General features: G+C 39.3%; 1 protein-coding gene across 21 annotated transcripts in view; it reads right to left on the bottom strand.

Annotated features, from left to right (window-relative positions):
- The window catches only part of CLCN3 (chloride voltage-gated channel 3), a 122,077-nt gene that overhangs the window by 26,095 nt on the left and 72,208 nt on the right, over positions 1-23,774 (bottom strand). For 12 of the 21 annotated variants that reach the window (XR_010601408.1, XM_065596557.1, XM_042842104.2 and 9 more), the window contains 6 exons: positions 13,421-13,578; positions 9,760-9,859; positions 6,723-6,910; positions 5,332-5,454; positions 2,761-2,967; positions 621-701 (listed from right to left, as the gene is read on the bottom strand). Coding sequence is in view for 19 of the 21 variants with exons in the window: in XM_065596557.1 (XP_065452629.1) it covers positions 621-701; positions 2,761-2,967; positions 5,332-5,454; positions 6,723-6,910; positions 9,760-9,859; positions 13,421-13,578 (857 nt within the window). In the remaining 2 variants the exon portion in view is untranslated. Of the gene's footprint in view, positions 1-620; positions 702-2,760; positions 2,968-5,331; positions 5,455-6,722; positions 6,911-9,759; positions 9,900-13,420; positions 13,579-23,182; positions 23,433-23,774 lie in introns of those variants that run through there. The other 9 variants (XM_065596565.1, XM_065596567.1, XM_065596566.1 and 6 more) reach the window with 6 other exon arrangements.

Genomic DNA, 23,774 nt, shown 5'->3' with positions numbered 1-23,774 from the left:
ATGGACTAAATCAAAAAGGCTCTCACATCAGCAGATTTTTTTAATGTAAACTGTAGAGGGGGGGAAGCAGGAAAGTAATTGCATGAAAAACCTAGTCAATTTCAAGTCCATATAGGTACTTTTTTTTTTCTTTCTTCCTTCCTTTGAGAGGAAGAACCTGACTTCTGAATTGTCAACAATAACATTTAGTTTAACTCTATTCATTTGTGAGCTATAAAGCTGCAATAAAGGAATCTGCCTTTCTCCAGAAAAAAATAAAACAGTAATGAAGAAATGTTGGCCTACAACAGTCACCTGAAACAAAATGCTTTGCCCAAGCCAGAACTCATAATACTGAATCGACTTAATCGAGGCAATACATTTGATGAAGAAAAATTTCCAGAATGACCAATGCAGATTAGTATCCAGACCATAGTGTAAAAAAGTACTTATCAAACTGTGGGCCAAGAAGCTCTCCTTAAGGTGCTGAGAAAGTGGCTTCATGAAGAGCTCACTGCAGTATCAGGCCCACAAGAGGAGCTTCTGTTACAAAAGGCTCCACAGAAGAAAAAGTTTGAGACTACAGGTGTTAAAACATTCATTTTTAAATATATTTCCTTCTGTGCTGTCTCTTTACATACCTCCTCCAAACTAAAAAGGACGCCACCAATTGGGGCACCAAAGGCTACTGATACTCCTGCTGCTGAAGCAGCTGATAACACCTAGAAAAGAAGAATGGTGTAGTTTTATTTTTGTGTTTGTGATGCATTTTTAAAACAAAAATAGAAATTTATTCTTATGATATACCACTAACTACAGTCAACAGATTTATATGACACTAAAGACCTAAGAATCCTAATATATGGACTGATTACTTTCTTCCCATCTTCCTCTCAAGGACCCATATGCTGCTTCTCTCTTCTTCACAGTTGTACTTCCTCCCAACTTTTCATGAGACCACAGGTATCTTTATTGCCTATCTGCACTGCCTGTGGGAGTGGAACCAGAGATGAAAAAAAGCCACAGAGAGTTGCAATCATATGAGCAACTGTGAAAGGTAGGTAGGTTCTGAATGTAATAAATGTACACTAGAAAATCTAGCCAGTGTATAGCCATAATTATGGAAGTACAACTATTTTAATTAATAGCTCTTGACATAATGATTGGCTAACCGAAATTAACAGACACCCAAGATGGAGGAAGTTGACTGCTCAGGTCTCGGAGTCCAGCAGCAAAGTTCAGGAATGGAACAATGAGCAAGCCCTAGTATTAAAATACATTCAGAATAAAATGTGGGAGGGAGAGAATAGTAGTAACAGAATTCGCTGGTAGTAAATCTATATGAGATTTTGGAGATGGCAGAGGTTCTCTGATACATTTGAAACATTAATGTTTCATTATTCTAGAAGATACCCTCCCTTCTCTTTCAATTTGGTCAGATCAGTTAGACCTTTTCCATCAATCTTGCACTTCTGGATGCCTAAATATTTTGCCCCTTCAATCTACTAGACAAGATGCTGATAAAATACAGTGTATTTCCTTCATTTTTCTTCTGTCTACTTTTTTTTCCTGACTTCTGTTTTCTCTCTTTTTTCTTCTTATGCAGTTTCTCTTCTCTATTTCACTTCACCTATTTTCTTTCCCCTTCCTCTCCAGTCCCACCACAATCTCCTCCAACCTATTTCCACCCTTCCCTTATTGCCCATTCTTTCAACCTAACCCTCTCTGACAAACTGGTCCCCCTCTCCCACACTTCACTGTTCACTGCCTCATTGTGTCCCCCCAAAACTAAAGTCAATCAATGCAGCCCGTTAACCCTCCACATCTCTGGTCCTTCCCTACTCCCAATCCTGACTCTACTTCTCCTTTTCCAATTCTTGTACATTACCAGGTCTGCTTTAAAAGGTCTGTAGTACTTACAGTATAATTAGACAAAACAGACAAAGAGCAGGAAAATTATGCCCATTTTTACAGATGAACTGAGCCACGGAGAGATTAAGTGACTTGCCCAGGGTTACAGAGGCACTCTGGGTTAGAGCTGGGAATTGAAGCCAGATCTCCTGAGTTCCAGACCAGTGCCTACTCCACAAGACTAATCTCCTCCAGTGGTATGGGAGCTAAACATACAGAACTACAGCATGGGTGGGCAGAATTTAGAGAATTTTTTCCTGTAAAATATGGGAGATGCTATTGAAAAGTAGGATTATGCTGCCAAAAAAAAAAAAAAATATCGGGATATCTGGCTACCTTCTGACACTGAACTTGCTTCTGTTAATATGGCATTAGCTGCAATGCAAATTGGTTTCTCTCATTTGCTCCATGGCCAGCAGGGACCGGAAGGGGTGCACAGGACTGTGGTCACCAGAGCAAAGGGGGGACAAGTCCTGAGTAATTTCATCTACTCCTCTGCCTCAGCAGTTTGTTAGCGAGTTCAGAGGTAAATCCATTGTGCTCCTCATTGTCTAAAAGAATAGTTGTTATAATGTGGGGTCTAGAAGATGGAGTGTAAAGCAACACTAAATGTGGATGAGAGAGAAGAGAAGGATTTTTCAGGGCTCTGACAAAAACGTAGAAAACTTTTGGTGGGGTGCGGTGATCCCTGATCTGAGAATATGATTAATAATCCAAACCTATACAACAGCTAAAAGAACACATGACATGTTTTAGGCTTTGTTTTAATCAAAGGATTTTCATGCTTTACCAATCTTTTGATTATGGGAATTTATTGTAAAACTGTATCCTTTTTTATGCAATAGGTAAAAGATTTTAAGAGGAACTTACCTCCCTTTTTTTAGCTTCATTTGTACTGTACTTTGGAAAGAGGTAGGAAAAAATATTCCCACAGCAACAGGCAACATGTACCAGAGGACCCTCCTTTCCTAAACTCAAACCTGATGCTACAGCCAAGACTAAAGTGATGGTTTTTATCATCAAGGTCCATTTGCCCAAGTAACCTCGGATGATGAAGCCACTCAAAATAGTTTTAATCTAGAAGGAAAAAATACTCCATGTTAGACTTAATTTTTCTTAGAATACATGCTACTTTTATGTTTATAAGCTATTATCTATAATTTTAGAATCACAACTTAAAAATTACTTGATTGGAAAGAGGACTTTTACCTGCAGAACTTTAAAACTTTAAAACACTTTAAACTTTTGAGTGCTATTTGCACTCAGTTTGTTTGCCAGAAGCATACCATTCACATTGCATACAGTACAGTTAGATCTATACCTAATTCATCAAAATATAACAACGCTATTCATTATACTGAACAGAAAATAAACCTGCAGTAAATTACAAGACTGCATTAATTAAAGAGTTTTGTTATGTAACCTGACAAATGCAGATCATAAAATTCCTACAACAGAAACAAACTCACTGTGAAAACTATACTCAGAGATACCAGTTAAATATTTACAAATGTTTTAATTACAATAATATAATGTCACTCTTCCCTATATTGTCCCCTATGTTTTATTCTAATTGCACACAATATCTAAGAGCAATGGCTTGATATACTGATAATGAGGAAGACCAGCTGTTTTCACTAGAAAAGAGTTTATATTTTTCTAATATATTACTTTGCCTAATTGCTTTGTCATCATACCTAAATATATATATATATATATATATATATATATATTGTCTATTCATCACAGTAAAGAAGAATACATATATGACTGAGCACTGCAAAAAATTCTGGTCAGTTGTGCATATAAAGTAAAGGTTTGTAGAGTAAATTTAGAGACTGATTTGGAATTTGGCTTTTGGACCTCAGACCCATACATATTTGAGGAAATACAGAACACTTAGAAACAAACAAGTACAAATTCTCTTAGAATTACTAGAAGGGTCATGCTACTGACCAATTTTTATAATTCTGAAGTTAGAATGGCAAAGAATAGTTGTAAAAAGAACAAGATTTCACTATTTTTGACCAAACATTTTTACCTTATGAAATGACTTTATGTCAGTTTATGTTACTAAAGATAGGGTTACCATATCTAATAAATAAAAAAAGAGGACCCTCCACGGGCCCTGGCCCCACCCATTTCCCCACCCCAGCCCACCCCAACTCCGCCCCTTCCCCCACCCTAACTCCACCCCCTCCTCCCTCCCACTCCCAGCCACGCGGAAAGGGCTGCCCGAGCGCTACCGGCTTCACGGTTTGCCGGGCAGCCCCCAGACCCTGCGCCCCCGGCCGGCGCTTCCCCAGCGCAGCTGGAACCCGGGAGGGGAAGTGCCCAGCCGGGGGCGCAGGGTCTGGAGGCTGCCCGGCAAACCATGAAGCCGGTAGCGCTTGGGCTTCGGGCAGCCCCCTTGCTTCCGGACCCTGCGCCCCCAGCCGGGCACTTCCCCTCCCGGGCTCCGGCGGCGCAGGGTCCGGAGGCATGGGGGCTGCCCGAAGCCGGTAGCGCTCGGGCAGCCCGGCTCTTAAACTGAGCCGAAGAGTCAGGGAGGAGCAGAGCCGCGACTCCCTGACTCTTCGGCTCTGTTTAAGAGCCGGGCTGCCCGAGCGCTACCGGCTTCGGGGCAGCCCCCATGCCTGGCTCTTAAACAGAGCCGAAGAGTCAGGGGAGGAGCAGAGCCGCCGCGGCCGGAGGCTCTGCTCCTCCCCTGACTCTTCGGCTCTGTTTAAGAGCCGAGCTGCCCCAGCGCTACCGGCTTCGGGCAGCCCCCATGCCTCCAGACCCTGCGCCGCCGGAGCCCGGGAGGGGAAGTGCCCGGCCGGCGGCTGGGGTCCAGAGGCAAGGGGGCTGCCTGAAGCCCACAGCGCTTGGGCAGCTCGGCTCTTAAACAGAGCCGAAGAGTAAGGGGATGAGCAGAGCTGCCATTTTCCCGGACATGTTCGGCTTTTTGGCAATTCCCCCCGGATGGGGGTTTGAGTGCCGAAAAGCCGGACATGTCCGGGAAAAGGAGGACGTATGGTAACCCTACTAAAGAAGATTATGGCCATGCAACAAAAGATGAACTACTGCATCAAAGGACGTCATACTCTGACAATAAATTATTGTTCTATCATTGCTAAACTGACAAATGGAAAAAAAAAAACAAAAACCAATCACTCTTCGGAGGTTTTCAAAAGAAACCAAAGGTTTCCTGTAAAACTAGGCCAACCAGAAACTGATGGCAAAACCTGAGAATTCAAGCAATATTCTGAAACCTTTAATATCTATTTCAGTAGTACTTAATAATGTCAATATTATTTCAGTTTTAATTCTTATATTAGCATAATGCATCATAGATACAGTATTCATTCTTGGCTTCCCCTTTGCCCAGAATGATAAGGCAACAAGACTTTTTATATTAGCCTTAAACTTCCATTATGATACAAAGTCTTCAGACCCTACCTCTGGAATCCCAGAGCCACAGGCATAGGGAGCAAACACTTTCACCAGAGAAACTGCTAGGAAGGCAAAGCTCAAGGCCCAGAAAATGTACATGATGTAGTTCATAATGTATGAACCTGGACCCTAAAAGTAAACAAATAAAAAGCACAATATAATTAACATATGATTAACATATAAACTAAATGTATTAGACATTTCTAAACAAAAGTAATCTGGAAATACTCTTGCTGCAAAAACTCTTACATATATATTCCCACACTAACAAAAGCAAAATGTTACTATGGCAAGCAAATATTAGTTTTGTTTGAAATTCCCAGAAGTCATTACATTAAGTAAACTGTACTAAAGCCTGAGCTATACAAGTTTTGGCTGTTATAACAGTCTGTATCAAAATCAAACTATGAGTGCAACAATTAAATCTAGAAGCCACAACACAGGAGGTTTTTGCAACTCAAATGCTAAAATCTAATGAATACAGTATATAAAAATCCATTTTTGTAAGAGGTATGCTGCTAGAAAAGATTAACAAAACCAACTCAATTTTAACTTTATTAATATAATACAAGTCTTATTTTTGTTTATTTTCACTAAAAAGAAAATACTGATAAAAATTTAGCTTTTTATATATATATATATATATATATATATATATATAAACACAATCAGAAAATACAAATTCTCATGCTCTCATTTAGAAGATGAGCCTTTTATTTCTTTATTAAGAGAGATTTCTATTGTGCTTATAGTATCCGAGCAGTTCACAAGTATTAATTAAGCATCATAACTCCCATGTCAGTTGATTAAGTATTATCCCAATTTTACTGATAAGGAAAATGAGGCAGAGGGAGGTTGAGACCTTGATCCTGTAAGCTGCTCTGCACAGGAAGACCCCCTACGCTCATGTGCAGCCCCACTGAAGAATACTTGCATAGAGCAGCTTGCATTTGGCCATGTTTAGACTAAAGAGATTTTGCTGGTAAAGCTAGATCAGCAAAAATCACCTAGTGCAGATACAGCTATACTGATATAAAAGTGATTTTGCCAATATAACTTATTCTGGTTTGATGAGTGAAATACCCTGTACTGGCAAAAGCACTTTTATGCCAGTATAACTACACTGGGGCGTCTGTCAGCACTATGCTGCAAAAATCAATCAATCAATCAATCACAACTTTACCCAACACACTGATGACAGAAAAAGTTCAGTGTAGATCTGCCCTAAATGATTTGCCCCAGTTTACACAGAAAGATTGTGACAGAACCAATAAAAGAACCCAGATCTCCAGATTCTCAGTTTAGTGCCTTACCTTAAGACCACCCACCTTTCCTCCCTGTCTCTTAATACTCACCAAAACAACTAAACAATGCCTTCACTAAATGGTTGTACTTACTTCTGCTTGACCAATTATTAGTTCTGCCCATGTTTTCCACTGTGGACATTTGTCTCTCTCTTCAAATGTTGTCTCATTTGATCCCCAACAACACTGTTCATGGTTAAACCACAAAGCACTAAGGCAAATGCCTTCCTTTAAGTCAGTCATCCAATCAGCAGCAATGTCTATCAACCCTGCCAATGCCCCTGTTGAACAAACAGTTATGTATTAGCTTCTGGAAATTTTAAAAATTCAAGAAAAACAGTGACCTCCATTGACATACCCTAAAAGAACAGGCAAACAAAGTAACAGAAATGAGGGAAAATAGAAATACAGACAATTTGCTGTCAAATACAGTTGTTAACGGAGTTTGTGTACAGATCCAGTTTGCAATGAGGATAAGCTAACTTTTGCTCTAGAATCCAGTATCAGATAAATTACAAATACTCAAATTAAACAAATAATTTCCGATGATTTAAGGCACAGTTTTTCAACAGTCCAAAACATTAAGGATGTAAAGAGACAGATGGGACTGATGTATTTTTCTGATCAAATATTTTATCTTGTGAACTGAACCATTTTGTATCTCAACTGAATCATAACAGCAACCACAAACAGCAGTAACATAATTCATTCTCATCTTACCAAAAATATCATTAAAACACAAATGATACACCAAATAAAGCAAAGTATTTCAAACACACTGCTTGAAATAATCAACATGAAAAAACATAGCCTGATCCTGGGAAGTGCTGAGTACCCACAATTCCCACTGAAGGCAATGAGAGATATAGATAGTCAGCACCTCTCAAGCTCAAGCCTTTAGAGACAGGAGTCTGTTGCGAATGCAAGCTGAAAACTCCAGTCAAAATAAGCTCTTGAAAAACAGGAATTATTTAGTTTCAGGAAACTGCTTAAAAGAAAGAGTTAAAATGGCAATTTTACAAAAGAAGGATGGCTTCTCACATTAGCAGTTAGTTAGAAGTTGCAGAAGAACCAACAGTTCACTGATCACTAATCTCCCGTAACAAAACTATTTTATTTTTAAAAATTCATACATTTCACAACTGGAAGTAGTGAATTTTGATCTAAAGTGGAAAAGAGCTTCATCCAATATCTCTAGAGTCAGACAAACAGGCCCACATGGGTAAAGCTGTTTTAGGGAAATACTAGTAATATTTACTAGCCCTCTGGTCATAATGAAGTCAACTGCAAAACTTTCATTGACTTGAACAGGGCCAGATTTCATCCTATACGAAGCTTCAAAACATACAAACATAAAATCATGGTTGGAATTAAAACTGCACTCTGGTTGTTCAGGATGAGGCTGGAGATTTGTGGGATGTAGGTGGCAGAAGAAGGTAGCTGAGATTGAGAAAAGGAACTGACAAGAAGCACAGACAGAGCGCAGAATGCTTAAACTTTTAATTTGCATTGGTGAGATATCCAGTTTAGCAATTTTAACCATAGCTTCAAGTTTTTTGTACAGATAATGACTTCATTTAGACTTTATGTGGCATTTTTCACCCAAAAGATCCCAAATGCTTTATACTAATTATACATACACATTTCATCTATATATATATATATATACACATACACACGTGTACATATATACATGCATCTGCGTATACACACACACACACACATTATATATAATGAAGATACACTCATTTACATGTGATTATGCACACACACATGGTGATTATAGCCATTACTCTTTGACCACCTCATCTACACTCTGCACACTAATTCAACTCTCCTGGGATTCATTCTAGTATTTATGTAAAGCTTGTTTAGGATAATTGGGCATGATGAAGGTCATGGCTGCACATTCATAAGCACTACAGCTTTTTCAAATTATGCTAGTAAAAGCCTAATAAGTCCCATAGCATCTAAAGATGACCATATATGGTCAGAAGGACCTTAGTTGTGTGTCTTATCCTAAAAATATATGAAAAACAAAGGATGAAATTGAGGCCAAAGGACAACAGAGTTTACTTGTTACAGATAATATCTTGCATTAGGAACTTAGATTTAATTCATGGACATCAATCAGAAATGTTAGTTAGACTAGTCACAACTGAATGCAGCTCATGGCCTATGAGAGTATCTGTCAAAACTGGAAAGTTCTAATGACTTCTCATTGGTCTATGTGAAATGTGCTGATGGACTCAATCACGTTCCTAGTGAGACATGCATCCACAGCAGAAATCCCACCATCATAGGGTACATCTATACAGCAAAAAAAATAATTAAATCCCAGTGGCAGCAAGTCTCAGAGCACAGGTCAATTGACTAAGGTTCACGCTGTGGGGCTAAAAATAACAGTGTAGATGTTCAGGCTTGGTCTGGAGACTGAAACCTGGTGAGGGTCTTGGAGCAATCTGAGTTGGAATGTCTACACTGCTATTTTTAGCCATGCAGTGCAAGCCCCATGAGTCCACATCACTTGACTCAGCTATGAGGCTCACTGCCACAGGACTTTTTTTTTTTTTTTTTTTTGCTGTGTAGGTGAACCCATTGTGAATACTGACACTTGGTTGGGAATCTCAAGGAAGGGAGCTAGAACTGAATGGACAGGAATAATGAACTACCATATCACCCCAAAAAAGTAAGGCTCTTCCAGGCCAGGACTGAGGTACATAGTTCACTGTGAGGGAAGTTTCACCCTGGATGAAATCCTGAACCCACTGAAATAAATGACAAAACCCCCACTGACTTCACTGGGCCCAGAATTTCCTGTTGTGTGGACTAAAAAAGTCTCTAAATCTCTGAAAGCCTATCATTCTGGAACTTTTCACAAGAATTATATTACTCAATTGATTTTTAACCTTGCTCCCCTAAAATGAGATTACACTATTAGCCTGATCCTGTTCTACTGTTATATGAAAATAATTTTCTCCTCATTTATGCATTTACAATAATGGGGTTTTGGACAGATATCAGAACAATATAATGGTAATTGTTAGTACAGGGACACATGTACTATGGAAACTCAGGAATGATCAGAAAAGATTGGAAAAGTTATGAAATTGTATTCTATTGTCTTTACCTGATGCCAAACCAGTTAGTGTGACTACTAGCCATCCTGACCATGCATCATACAAACTTTTTGTCATCTCCCAGGCTGATTCTTTTTTCTTGCTGTTAATCTGCAAATAGAAATCATCATGTCTGTATCATTTTCTTCCCCTGTTCTTGTGGAATTTTCACATTGCAAAAGGAGTGAGAAAAATGTGTTATAAACAGAAAATATAATTGTAAAAGCCCAAAAATATAAAAGCCCTAAAATTATTTTGACTATAGTTTTAAACATAGATTTCAAATTAACAAGATTCCTTTAAAATAAAAGAAACAGCATACATTTTGGCACCCTCATAATAGACATTCAAAGTGTCCTATAAACTAGTCTTTTACCGTTTTTTTTTCCCCCTTCTAAACACTGTGGTACAAACGCTTACACAATTTATGGTAGCTATATAAATTCCACAGTTGTTCAGTGACTATAAACTCAGTATCCTCTGCTCTAGCTTCTCAAGTCCCTACCACTGAACCTAAAGAAACAACTTTTAGTTATCAGCAATATTAGTTTCAATCCTCTAGATCAGGGGTAGGCAACCTATGGCACGCGTGCCAAAGGTGGCACGTGAGCTGATTTTCAGTGGCACTCACACTGCCCGGGTCCTGGCCACCAATGGGGCTCTGCATTTTAATTTAATTTTAAATGAAGCTTCTTAAACATTTAAAAAACTTTATTTACTTTACATACAACAATAGTTTAGTTATATATTATAGACTTATAGAAAGAGACCTTCCAAAAATGTTAAAATGTATTACTGGCATGCGAAACCTTAAATTAGAGTGAATAAATAAAGACTCGGCACACCACTTCTGAAAGGTTGCTGACCCCTGCTCTAGACCAACTACTACTGTGAGATCATTTTGCAGTTGAGCAGGTCTGGCACTTCATCGAATGGCACGTACTAGCCAGTACATCTTCCAGTAAAAAGATGACGTTGTGTTAACTATCCACAGAAACAGATAACCCCCATGCAACTCACACAATTAGATTGCACACATGTTCTCAGATCCATTGCAAACACACCTGTTTATCTGAGGGGGCACTAGATACTACAGTTATGGTTTGGTTGTTTTTTTTTAAAAGCAATGTAGGATTTGCAGAAACAGATCAAATCAGTCTACACAGTCTATCTTGTTTCCAAAGCCAACAAATACGTAGTGCTTCAGAGAAAGGACTAGACGACCGTTCAGTGCTGAACACAGAAGGAATTTCTTCCGGACTCCTGAAAGCAGGCAGTTTAGCAGACTGATGTTTAAGATTTAGTTACCCTTAGTTTTTGAACTAAGAAAACTTTAATTTCTTTAGATCAGTTTAAAAAAAAAAAAAAAAGATTTCACATCTTCAAAATGCTTCCTTTTACAGGTACATTAATGGGGGTCTCCCAAAAGCACAGCAATGATCTTTAAAACAGTTTACTTTATTTTAGAGGATACAGTTTTGCCTTATTTAGAATAAAATGATACCTCAGATTAATGGCAGTATCTAATATGTCACTGAGTAATGGGCACTGCGATCCCAATTCATGAAAGCATCTGTAAGCAAAAAGCTTAAGTCCCAGGGCTTAAGTAAGTGCTTATGTGCTTTCCTGATGAGGCGCCTGAAGAATTAAGATTTTCAGAAGAGCCCAGTACGAAAAGAGAAAAGATAGGTTTGTGGGATGGGACAGATTTGGAAGAGGGAAGTGGCAGAGACACTTTCCATTTAAACTAAGGCCTGATCTATGCAATTTTTATATTGATAACTATTTTGGTTAAGTGTGTGATTTTTTTTAATCGAAATAAGTATACCAGTACAACTCCTAGTGTGCATGTAGTTATACCAGTGCCTTAGGGTATGTTTACACTACAAAATTAGGTTGATTTTATAGAAGTCGATTTTATACAGTTGATTACGTATGTCCACACTAAGCGCATTAAGTCAGCAGTGTGCGTCCTCACTACCGTGGCTAGCATCGACTTACAGAGAGGTGCACTGTGGGTAACTATCCCACAGTCTCCGCTGCCCATTGGAATTGGATGGGGCAAAAACATTTTCACGGATGGTTTTGGGTACATGTCATCAGTCGCCCCTCCCTCCGTGAAAGCAGCGGCAGACAATCGTTTCGTGCCAGACACCAGGGCAATTAGAAGAGCATAGCAAGGCGCGCTGCGCATCAGAGAGGCTTTAAAAACCAGTTTCATGACTGGCCAGGCTTCGGTGTGACAGTTGTGTGTGTTTTCCTTGATGCAAACCCACCCCCTTTGTTGATTTTAATTTCCTGTAAGCCAACCACCCTCCCCACTTCGAAATAAAGTAACTATTGTTTTGAAACCATGCATTCTTTCTTTATTAATAAAAAAAAAAAAGAGAGATAACGGACAAGATAGCCCGGGTGGGGTGGGGGAGGAGGGAAGGACAAGGCCACATTGCTTATTGTAGCCACACTAAAAATCAAACTGTTTGAATGACAGCCTTCTGTTGCTTGGGTCATCCTCTCCAGTGGAGTGGCTGGGTGCCCGGAGCCTCCCCCCACCCACGTTCTTGAGCATCTGGGTGAGGCGGCTATGGAACACAAGGAGGAGGGTAGGCAATTATACAGTGGATGCAGCGGGGGTCCGTACTCTTGTTGGCTTTCCTGCAGCTCCAACAGATGCTTCATCGTGTCCATTTTCTCCCCCATTAGCCTCAGCATCGCGTCCTGCCTCCGCTCTTTGTGCTCACTTAATTCTTTCCTGGCCTCTGCCACTGAATGCCTCCATGCATTGAGCTGTGCCCTATCAATGCGGGAGGACTGCATGAGCTTGGAAAACAGGTCATTGCGAGTGCGTTATTTTCGCCTTCTAATCTGCGGTAACCTCAGGGACGGAGATAAGGGGATCGTAGAAACATTCTACGCTCTACAATTCTGGGGGGACTGCATGGTTACCTATGCTGCTGAGTTCGCCACGCTGACCAAACAGGAAATGAAATTCAAAGGTTCCCGGGGCTTTTCCTGTGTACCTGGCTAGTGGATCGGAGTTCAAAGTGCTGTCCAGAGTGGTCACAATGGAGCACTCTGGGATAGCTCCCGGAGGCCAATACCATCGATTTGCATCCGCACTACCCCAAATTCGACCCAGCAAATTTGATTTTAGTGCTACTCCCCTTGTCGGGGAGGAGTACAGAAGTCGATTTTAAGAGGCCTTTAGGTCGATGGAGCGGAGTTGGTTGTGTGTACGCATTCATCTTTAAATCGACCTAACGCGACTAAATTCGACCTAACCCCATAGTGTAGACCAGGCCTTATACAAGTATAGTTTATTTCCCTTAGTGTATGGGAAGGAGCTATACTAGTATAAAAGTGTATATACTGGTACAAATGCATCCATGTTTGGAGACTGAAGGGGGGTTGTTGTGGACATGGCCTCTGTTTTCACTGCCTTAAATTACTGTTTGCCTTCCGAAGATATATACAGAAATATGATATTTCATTGGCTGAGACTCCAATCCAGCAACACACGTAAGCACGTGGGTGAGTTTCAAGCATGTGACTGAAGCCAATGGAACTATTCACGTTTAAAGTTATGCACATGGTTATGTGTTGCTGGATCAGGCCTTAATCCCAATACACAACATTAAGTAAATTCCAATGAGTGTTATTGATCTCAAGTACCCGTCTGTGCCTTTCTCTGTCTTTGCACTTCTCTCGCACCCAGTCAATGGTGTGGAAGTCATCGTATGTTCCAACTCCAGGAATGGGTTCATCCAAGAGGTCCAGTAAGTGTGTTGAACTATTAATGCTTCCTCCATTTGTCATTGTATAATGAGTTCCTGTGGCAGAGAAAGGATAAGAAATTATTACAGTCTGCAATAGAATAATTGTCTGTGTAAACTTTTCCCTGTAAGTGCTTTAATTATCAAAAATTTGTGTATATACAATCTCCATTTGGGAAATTTCTACATATTAAAGTTTTTGATTTGGTGTGGGGGGTATTTCTCCCTCCCCAAATCACCACTATCTTTCTAGACATTTTTTCAAATTAGTAGCTTGTTCGAATATGTTAGTGTAAAAGACTAAGGAAACAGAAAATAATCAATAACTCCAGCAAGCATTCAGCTAGTTTATCATTCTAATGTATTTGTACTGCAACAGCACCCAAGGCTCTAGCTCCAAATCAGGCCTCACTGTCCTGCAGCCCCTTGAAAACACTGTATATGCTGGAAGTACTTTATCCCTTCCCCAACTACAAGGAACGGACCTTTCCTCACAGCAGATCCAAGACAAAAGAGAATAGTGGAAATTCCTACAATTGTATTGCTTGCCATGCCACATCCCAAGACATGGAGAACTGTTTCTACCCCACCTACATGTTTGTGACATCATCAGCACAAACATGTGTGCACCCAGCACTTGCGTGTCTTGCCACAATTCCATTAAATTTGACCTGTGCGGAGATCAGTAAAAGTCTTTATTATTTACAACTCAGTTGAAAAATGTAATAAAATCCCTGCACAAAGCATAATTAAAGGGACAATAAAAATCAACCTAGCCTTAAAGTAGGAACACAATGCATCCTTGAGCTTGTGTCCCTGACTAATTTTAACCTTTAGCAGAGGCAGTCAATTTGGCTGTTCAGAAAGTCTCACAACCTTTGCCTCCCACCCACCTATGAGGCTCTTTCCCTTTCTCTCATAAATGTGCAAAACGCTGCAAGCACCTATCACTTGAGGCAGCTATTCCTCAGCAGCCTCCAGTCATGAGGTACCCCCACCTTCCCTGCAGTCTTCCAAATGTACACACCACTGTCATTCTGCAGCTAGTTAAATAGGTCCTTTCTCCTAACCAAGTGTCAGTAAAAGGCTTCATAGGTCAGGGAAGCAGAGGATAAGACGAGTCTCCAGAATGACAATAGAAATCACAACACAATTAATGTCCACAGTGGTCCTGGGAGCAAAAGTTCTATTCTCATTGCAGAAAACAGGCTTGAGTGTCTAAAGATACTGGTACCACAGTCCTTTCCAAACCACCCCACATTAATATTAATGAACCTGCCATGGTGACCAGCCAGGCCTTGCAGCACCATGGAGAAATACCCCTTTCTGTTGATGAACACTGAGGCCTGGTATAGGAGGCAAAGATAGGCACCAGGTTCCTACCAATGGTGCCAATACAATTTGAGAACCCCAACAATACAACCCCCTCAATAACCTCCTGTCCATTACCAAGCTTTATCAATCATCATCCTCTGTTGTCCTTTCACAGCTCAGTACAGTTAAAAATTGCCATCATGAGGTTTGGAAAGCATCCGTGGACCATTTCTAGATTATGGAAATAGGTTATTTTAAAAAAAAATGTCAGCGCTAATAAGTTTTAACTTATGGGATAAGCCCTCAGTGAAGGAAACTTGTGGGCTCCTGCCCATGAATGCCAGGATGTGAAGGCTTCAAGGGAACAGCTGTTCAGTGTTTTTCTTTGGGGGGGGGGGGGAGGACATGGCAGGTTCCTGCCCCCACATTCCATGACATGAAATCCCACAGAAGGCACCAATGCATTCTGTTTAAATTGATTTACAAGTCTGAGCCGGGGGAAAAAGGTTTGCACACATTTCAGTAAATATTATTTTAAGCAGAAGAAAGTATTTTTATAACATACTTGCCACTCCCAATTGCCACACCACAAGCATTGCAACACTCCTTCCTTGCTTGCCATATTCTTTCTTGGCTCAGATTACAATGGTGAGCAGAGGGAGGCTAACACCTAGGACACATGCAGTATTCTCTTTAATCAATCAATGGAAACTATCAATTTATCTAGGTGTTTGTAACATTACCCATCACTGTTGTATCTGAGCAGCTACCCAAAAATATCACTTATGTGCATCACTTACAGGTACTGAAAGATACCCCTCTTATTACCCAATAAGGTTCAGTAAAAACCTACTTGTTTTCTGCCCTTGCAGCTCCACGATGGGTGGACAAAACTTAAGGCTGGTGGTCTACACAGGAAAGTTAGGTGGACCCAGCAACATCGCTCATGGGTGTGAAAAATTCATAGTCCTGGGAGACATAACCCAACCTAAGCTCCGGCATAGACAGCACTAGGTTCTTCTTCTATTGACCTAGCTACTGCCTCTTGGAAAGCTGGATTTACTACAGTGACAGATTTACCACACAGTGGAAGAAGCCACTATACTAAGTGTCTATACTGCAGCATTTCCAGCGTAGACATAACCTCAGGCAAGTGTGGCCTGTGGAGTAAACAAGGTCCAGGGAATTCAATAATGAAGCCCAAGGTCACCTCATTTTTAAAACTGATGTATAACCTCTGATGACCACACATACCAGAATGACTCGGTCCATCTCAGTCTTAACGTATGCAAACTGGATATATCACTCAAACTGTCAATGCATCTCTCAGCTGGACAAAGTTTGTACACACCTATACCAGTCACAGGCACAGTCAGACAGGAATGATACTAATAATGTTTAGCACTTATATATTCACAGATCTCCAAACTTTCAAGAAGTGGATGTGTTATATCCATTTAGAGATGGGGAAACTAAAGAATGGACAACGTCACACAGTGAGTCAATGGTAGAGCAAGGAAAAGACCCCAGGTCTCCTAAGCAAAAGTCCAGTTACTGGACACACTATCTCTTATAGTAAGGACATGCTTTAAGAATCTACCATGCTACAGTTATCACTGCTCAGACATCCCTATTTTCCAGGGACAATCTCTAATGGGAGTACTCTGTCCTGCAAAATGGCTAGTTACTACTGTTCCAGCTGTTAGCATTGGGTGGCCAACAATGCTAGCCCTCTCCTCGTGAAAAAGGAAAATATTTTGACTGCTGCCCAATTTTGCTGGCCATTAAAAATCAAGCTAAGAAGTCTACACTGGAGGCAGGGATTAGCCCTCCCTAACATCATCATCAAAACCTGCTGAGTGCTAAAATCAGAAGAAAGAGGGGCTTTTCAGAGGCAGCATACTAACCCCAGGCCTTGCTTCATCTTTGTGTCCTTGTCAGCAAGTGACAGAGGGGGGTCTCCTGAAGTACAGTGCACATGGTTCCGGGTCATTTAAAATAGAAAAAAAGTCCACAAAAAATAGCTATTCATTTGTGCCCTTACATATGCGTATTTCTATATCAATCCAACGAGATAGCGTTAAGCTTCTGATTAAAGCAGAGAAAAGTTTATTTAAATTTAAGAAATAGCAGTAATGAAGCACTTAAAAACAAAATCTTTGTGGTATGTACACAGGTTGTCATTCTACTTGAGAAAGAGTACCTAGTAAGCCTGATTCACCGGGACAAGGCTTGGAGAATAGGAAAAGCCAGAAGTACACATGTGACAAACACCCCCACACACCAGAACAAAACAAAAACAAAAAACCTAGAGTAAAAAAAAAAAAAAAATTCAAGGGCAGTAGGACTAAAAAGAGGTGAATGGCAGCGTAACAAACCAAAAGCCTTTTGGAGAATCACATCCTCTGTCTGTAAGACTGCAACTACATACCCAGAGGCTGTGCCCTCCATTTACCTCCCGTGAGTCCATACAACCTACTCCAACGGGGTGCCTAGAGGTGAACATAAGGAGATGAGGAAAGAAGGGGTCAATACTGGAAAGGTTAGTCAAAAAAAACCCTGCTGTACATGGTAGAGTACAAAAATGTAAACCAGGATTATTCAATGTTTGATATTTAGGTGAGGGAAAACACTCACTTATACTGTCATTTTGATGCACTAGAAAATAATTGTTTGTTTTATTTTTCAAACATGGGGGGAAATGTTTATCTGAAGGGCAAATACATGATTAGGAAGGAAATAACTATTCATCTAGTTCTCACACTGTGCTCAGTACCTCACACGCATATATGAGAAGCCATATATGGGTCACCACTCTGAAGAGTTTATGGTCTAAATAGACAAAATGCAGACTATGGATTGGGGGAAACAAAGGAAGATGTAAATAGTACAGAAAAGATTTCACAGATTCATATATTCCAAGGCCACTGTGATCATCTACTCTTCCCTCCAATATAACACCATCCGTTGAACTTCCCCAGAATAATTCCTACAGCATATCTTTTAAAAACACATAAAATAAATTTTAAAAATGTCAGCGATGGGGAACCCACCATGACCAGGTTTCAAAGCGTCATATGCCACATACATATAGCCTACTACACAGTACATATTTATTTACTGTCTTGCAGGGCCAAAGGCAGGACCCAACAGAGGAAAGATCTATAAATGAGCATATGGCAGTCATGACATTTGACTTACATGTCCAGGCCAGATATATCTTTTGAGTATGGGGATACCTGTTATAAATGCTAAACATAAAACATTACCAATCAAATAGGCAAAGCATCCAGATAAACTATAACTAAATACTAAAAGAATTCTGGCTAATGGATTCTGTCAATTGACAAAGTCAAATTTGATGAACTTATAGCATAAGAGCCTCACCCCCATTTTGTATCCTGGCAAAGGAGGGGGCATGTTGGGGCTGAGGGCAAGGCCATAGCACACAGCGGTTGGGTCCAGAGGGCAGCCCAAGAAAACTGACCATTCAAAATCTAAGCCAGACCAGTCCCCCCAAGATCTGTAAATTACACTGGAGACCTCTTCAGTCACAGCCTCTCGCCACTCATCCTGGTTCTGAATTTGTCATTTCATCCATGGTCAGCCTAAACAACTCTTTTTATAACTCTTCTTCCATTATAGATAAAATCATCCAGGGACAAATTCTAACTTTGGATGGGTGTGTGCACATATCTCCTACACACATGAATATGGAAAGTCATAATGTGGCCTTAAAGCTCTGTGGTAGCTAGCTTCCAGCCCACCCACTCTGCACCAGACATTAGATGTGCCTATAATCAAGAGCCCCATGCAAGGGTAAAGCCTAGCACACATAAGTAGATCTTATGTACAAAACCTCAGAACAGAATATGTATGAAGAATGTGACTGAAGTTCTTAGATAATAATATCCTCTATCTGATATCTAACTGGGGGTCGGTCAGGGGGTCGAGAGGTTATTACATGGGGGGTTGCAAACTGTCAGCCTTCACCCCAAGCCCCGCTTTGTCTCCAGCATTTATAATGGTGTTAAATAGCTACTAAAGTGTTTTTAATTTATAAGGGGGTGCACTCAGAGGCTTGCTATGTGAAAGGGATCACCAGTACAAAAGTTTGAGAACCACTGCAATAGGGGAATTTGTTGGTTTTGCTCCCTTTATGTGAATGCTGACCATACAATTAAAGGCATGTAAAATATACTTAGGTACCACGGTGATGGATGCCTCAAATATACATAGTAAATAATAATGCTATCAGTTACTTTGCTGTCTCTCATTGGAAAAAAGTTTCCCTAGATTTATAAAAACACTGATGTCATAGGTCAAATTTGAGACCTTACAGTAAGACAGACACTTTTAACATACACAATATTCAAGCAGGTACCATAGCTAGTAAATAAGTCACACAAGTCAAATACTAGATCTCTTAAACAGTTTTGTTTGAGAACTTCAAAACACATTTTAAATAAGTTGCTGCACATGTGTTATGTGCATACAGAGCCTGATCCAATGCTTACTTAAGTCAATCTGAGTTTTTCACTGATTTCAGTGATCAGGCCCATTACGTGCATTGCCTTTGTTTTTTAAAATTAGGAATCTGAGTAAATGGTAAAGATGCACACTCCCCTTCGGAACCACTTGGAAACATCAAACTCGGTGAGCACATCTGCGACAAGCTGGCAGGCAAGAGAACTCCTGATACTTTGGAAATATCGAAAGAGTCTGATTCCAAAAATGGTGCAAAACTGAGCTCAAGAGAAAAAAGTGATGTAAATTACCAATAAAAATCTTCATGTTGGATAGTCTCAGTATCATCTTATAATTCAGTACTGTAGTACTTCATGTAAAGCTCCATTATTAGTTTTCCCCCTAGCTGTCATATGCAATTAACAGTAGTCAAGTACTTAAAGGGATAGCTTTCCTAAGAAATAAACCAAACACACTGTAGTCTGAATTTTTTTAAAAACATATTACAGATGAAAGTAACACCTAAGATTATTAAAACTGAAAGATTAGATAAAAGAAAGATTTTTACTTGTGCACTTGACAGTACTTTGCATAGTCAGTTGGTCATGATCCATCAAACACATATGCACTTTACTTCACACACAAGAGCGGTCCCATTTCAGCATCTAAAACCCATTTTCCTGACTGCCGTATTTTTAACCCTTTTTTTTTAAATTGGCTGGATTTCAAATTGACAACGTCTCTTTAATGTTAGATTAGCACAACAGAGAGCATAAGAAGAATTGCGGATGAGTCAGGCATAGTGTATGAAGAGTACAGCCTAAAGCGAAGTTAAAGGAAGTTCAGACCATATATTCACTTTAACATTTATATTTACTATGAAGCACCTTTGTTGTGAATGAAGAAGGTTGTGGACCACAATCAACAATTGAAAGATAAATCATAATATAATAAATGGGTTTTTTTATTTGATATATGTCACATAATATATTTGGATTGAAATAACCAAAGCTGATAGGCTCTTTTACAATAGCAAGGACTAAGGAAAATTATTGGGTCTGATTATACTAATAATGATAATACTTGATCTCTCATTTCATCAGGAAATGTCAGTAAAGACCTTTGTTGAACTAACTAAGCCTCACAAGACCCCACTAAATTAAATCATCACTTTATAATTGCTCAAGTGCAGACACTTTTGGGGTGAGCCAATGAAGCTGGTTTAACAGTACATAGCAACACTACAAAGCAATTTTGCAATGTGGATATTAATTTTGTTTCCATATGCACATATAGGCAATCTTTTTGAATTGTCACTAAATCGTTTTTTATCTTGTGTGTTAGTTATGAAAAAGTCCTCCCCCGCAACACATCATTTAAGAAACTTACTCTCCGTATCAATAAGTACTTTTTATTAATTTGTTAAGAGTTTATTCCATTAAAAACCATGCAGGGTAAGTTTCCTGGTACTTTCCCCAGAGATATAGTTAATATAAACATGTAAGAGTTTGGTGTATGTTTCCATTTTTGCTGTTAGCATTTCATGCCTCATTTTTATCTCAAGATAACAAAAACATGAAATGTATCTTTTGTACTGAATCTCAAGAGAAAGGAAGCATATTTTTGCCAACTGTGTGCCAACTTTACATTTGAGGCAAGAATTTTCTACTGACTGTTTTTAGGTAGCATGAATTAACCAAATGAAGATTTGCAAGAAGTATGATCTATTATTCAATGGTAAGCCGATCTTTCAATCTAAAGTCACTCCAACAAACTGAAGTATCATGAATATTGTTCAAGATAATTTGATCAAAAGTTATAAAATGACTTGAATCACACTTGGAGCTTTCTGGTTGGCTGCAAGTGATGTCACCATCTTGTCAATACTCAGTACAGTCCCGGATGGTTTTCTTTAGAGGGTGTGCAAATTGTGTTTTGTAAGAGCAATAACGACATACCAGACAGAACATTTTACAGGATTACTGCCCTCAGTGGGTGCTGCAAGTTCCTCTGCCTTTGGCTTTATGCCCTATATCATCATCCTAAATGTGTAAATTACCTAGAAAACTACAGCCTATTCTGTTAAAATGCTTAATTAAAATGCACAAAGGTAAAACAAATTATACTGAGTGTCTTGAAGCTTTCATCTTTATTTCCTCTTTACAGAATTATTGCAAAACTACATTCTGTGATGTCAGGCAACCAAAAAAGCCAAACAATCTGCAGCGGAACAACAAAATATTGTCAGCAAATTTTCACAATTGATTTCTATAAACCAGCCTGCAAAATTATCCAGCACAAAGGCAATTTGGTCAGAGAACACTTGTGTTCAAAAAGTAATAGTTAAGACAAGCACATTTTAATTTCTCCAGACACACACTGTACAAGAGGAAAGGCAACTAGTTCTAATGTAGCTTATTGCACATTATCTAAGGAATCACAAAAGCTGCTCATAACAAGCACTGAAATACAAGCTGCAAATGCTGAATAAGCAAATGCACGGCCTAATTACTTCTCTGTAGAAATAAAAGCTTGAGTGGAAAGATTAAAGAACTTAGAATTTCCATACCATCCAGAAAAACAATTCATTTTATGTAAATCAAGCTATTATTCTCAAGCTATCTGTTCTCAAATTCCATCACAAAACATGGTTTTCTAAAGCAACAAATATTGATAACATTCAATGTTACGTTAACCAACTTCAAGAGGAATCTAAATTGAGAAAGGCTTACAGTACTTAATTAGCAGAGACCTTTTTGAGCAGAAAAGTTCAACCTGACAGACCTAAGAGAGAACCAATCAAAGGAGCCTTTTTTCCTGACTTGGAAGGTATGATTTTATTCTATTTCCACTGTAATAGAATCTACTTCTCTCCTCAATATTACACCAAATCTGTCACATATTTTGCTTTAACACCTACAATGTATTCTAAGAAATAAAAGGCTGTGCCCAGGCACATAAAAAGATATTTTTATCAATGTTGGGAATGACATTACATTCATTTTAAAATCCTGATATCCTGTGAGCAAGAGAATCATAGAAATGTAGGACTAGAAGGGACCTCGATAGATTTAGTTTAGTCCCTTGCACTGAGGCAGGACTAAGCATTATATAGACCATCCCCAACAGGTGCATGTCTAACCTAGTCTTAAAAACCCCCAATAACAAATATTCTACAACCTCCATCGGTAAGTTGTTCCAGTGTTTAACTACTCTTACAGTCAGGAATTTTTTCCTAGTGTCTAACCTAAATCTCCCTTCTACACATAAAGTCCATTACTTCTTATCCTGTCCTCAGTGGATATGGGTAACAATTCACCACCATCCTCTTTATAACAACCTTTTACGTACTTGAAGTGCAAATATTGAAAGCATCAACTGCACAACCATGTATTTCTTTAAAAAACCACTGACGTTGATTTAATTAATATATTGCATTTTGATACTGTTTCTTTTAAATCTCAAACATGCCAGGAAGGAGTTAATTCTGAAAGCACGTACAGAAACTTCCAAGCCCAAGATAATCAGTATTCCCTTTAAGTTATCTAAAAGGATGAAATTGCTTCCTTTACAAATTTCTACCAGTCTGATCATGGTAAGCTACAAAAAAATTGATACATTTATTTTCTTGGTGAAATGGAAAAGAAGTTTAAAAAGGCTATCGCATACCGAAAATGGAGTCACTAGCTGATGTGATGTGAAGCAGGACTAATCTGCCCACAGAGAAAACAATCAAGGACAGTACAAGGATCAGTAAGGGCTGGATTCTTTTCCTACAAGAACAAGCTAAACAAAGTAATGCAGCAATTAAAAGCTCTGCTTCAAATTTGAAAACAACCTACCACACAGACATGCAAACACACAAGAAATTGAATCATACCATAAATTCATTATACCTCTTTTATGCAATTCTCTTAGTGGAATGTTGTCTCCTCCCCCATCGTATGGTAAATAAGGATCAGAAGATACATCCATGAGCGTAACAAACAAAAAGAGTGTTTGTTAGTTTAGAACAACCGAACCATTTCTTACACAACAGCAGCAAGCTGCGAAGCTGCCATATTTGATCAGGATCTGGACTGTGTGCTGGCTTGTTGCAGCAACTGGGTTCTTCCACAGTCGATGATGTCATCAAAGGGAAATTATTGCAGCCTGGTTGCTAGTGGCTACAATCTAGCAGTGCTTAAAGGCGGAACAGCAGACTTAATCAACGCAGCCTGCTATGCCTGAAGGTGACTAAGCTTAAAGTAAAACAGAATGAACTGGTTTTAAGAATATAAAATGCACCAGGCCACACAAGTTAACACTGAAGATACACTGCAACTCTACAGAAAAGGCAGCCATTTCTGCCCTGGGGCTTGCTTTCTACAGTAAAATCCAAACAATACCCCCTAATTGCTTAGAATAAAGAAATGCTTACAGTTCATTTAAGTTATAAAAAAGATGTACCAGTGACAGAGAAATCCAACTTC

Source organism: Chrysemys picta, chromosome 5 (genome assembly GCF_011386835.1).
Source record: "Chrysemys picta bellii isolate R12L10 chromosome 5, ASM1138683v2, whole genome shotgun sequence".
Taxonomy (NCBI): Eukaryota; Metazoa; Chordata; order Testudines; family Emydidae; genus Chrysemys; species Chrysemys picta.
The sequence above is the reverse complement of the archived record's forward strand: the minus strand, read 5'-3'. Positions and strand labels throughout refer to the sequence as shown.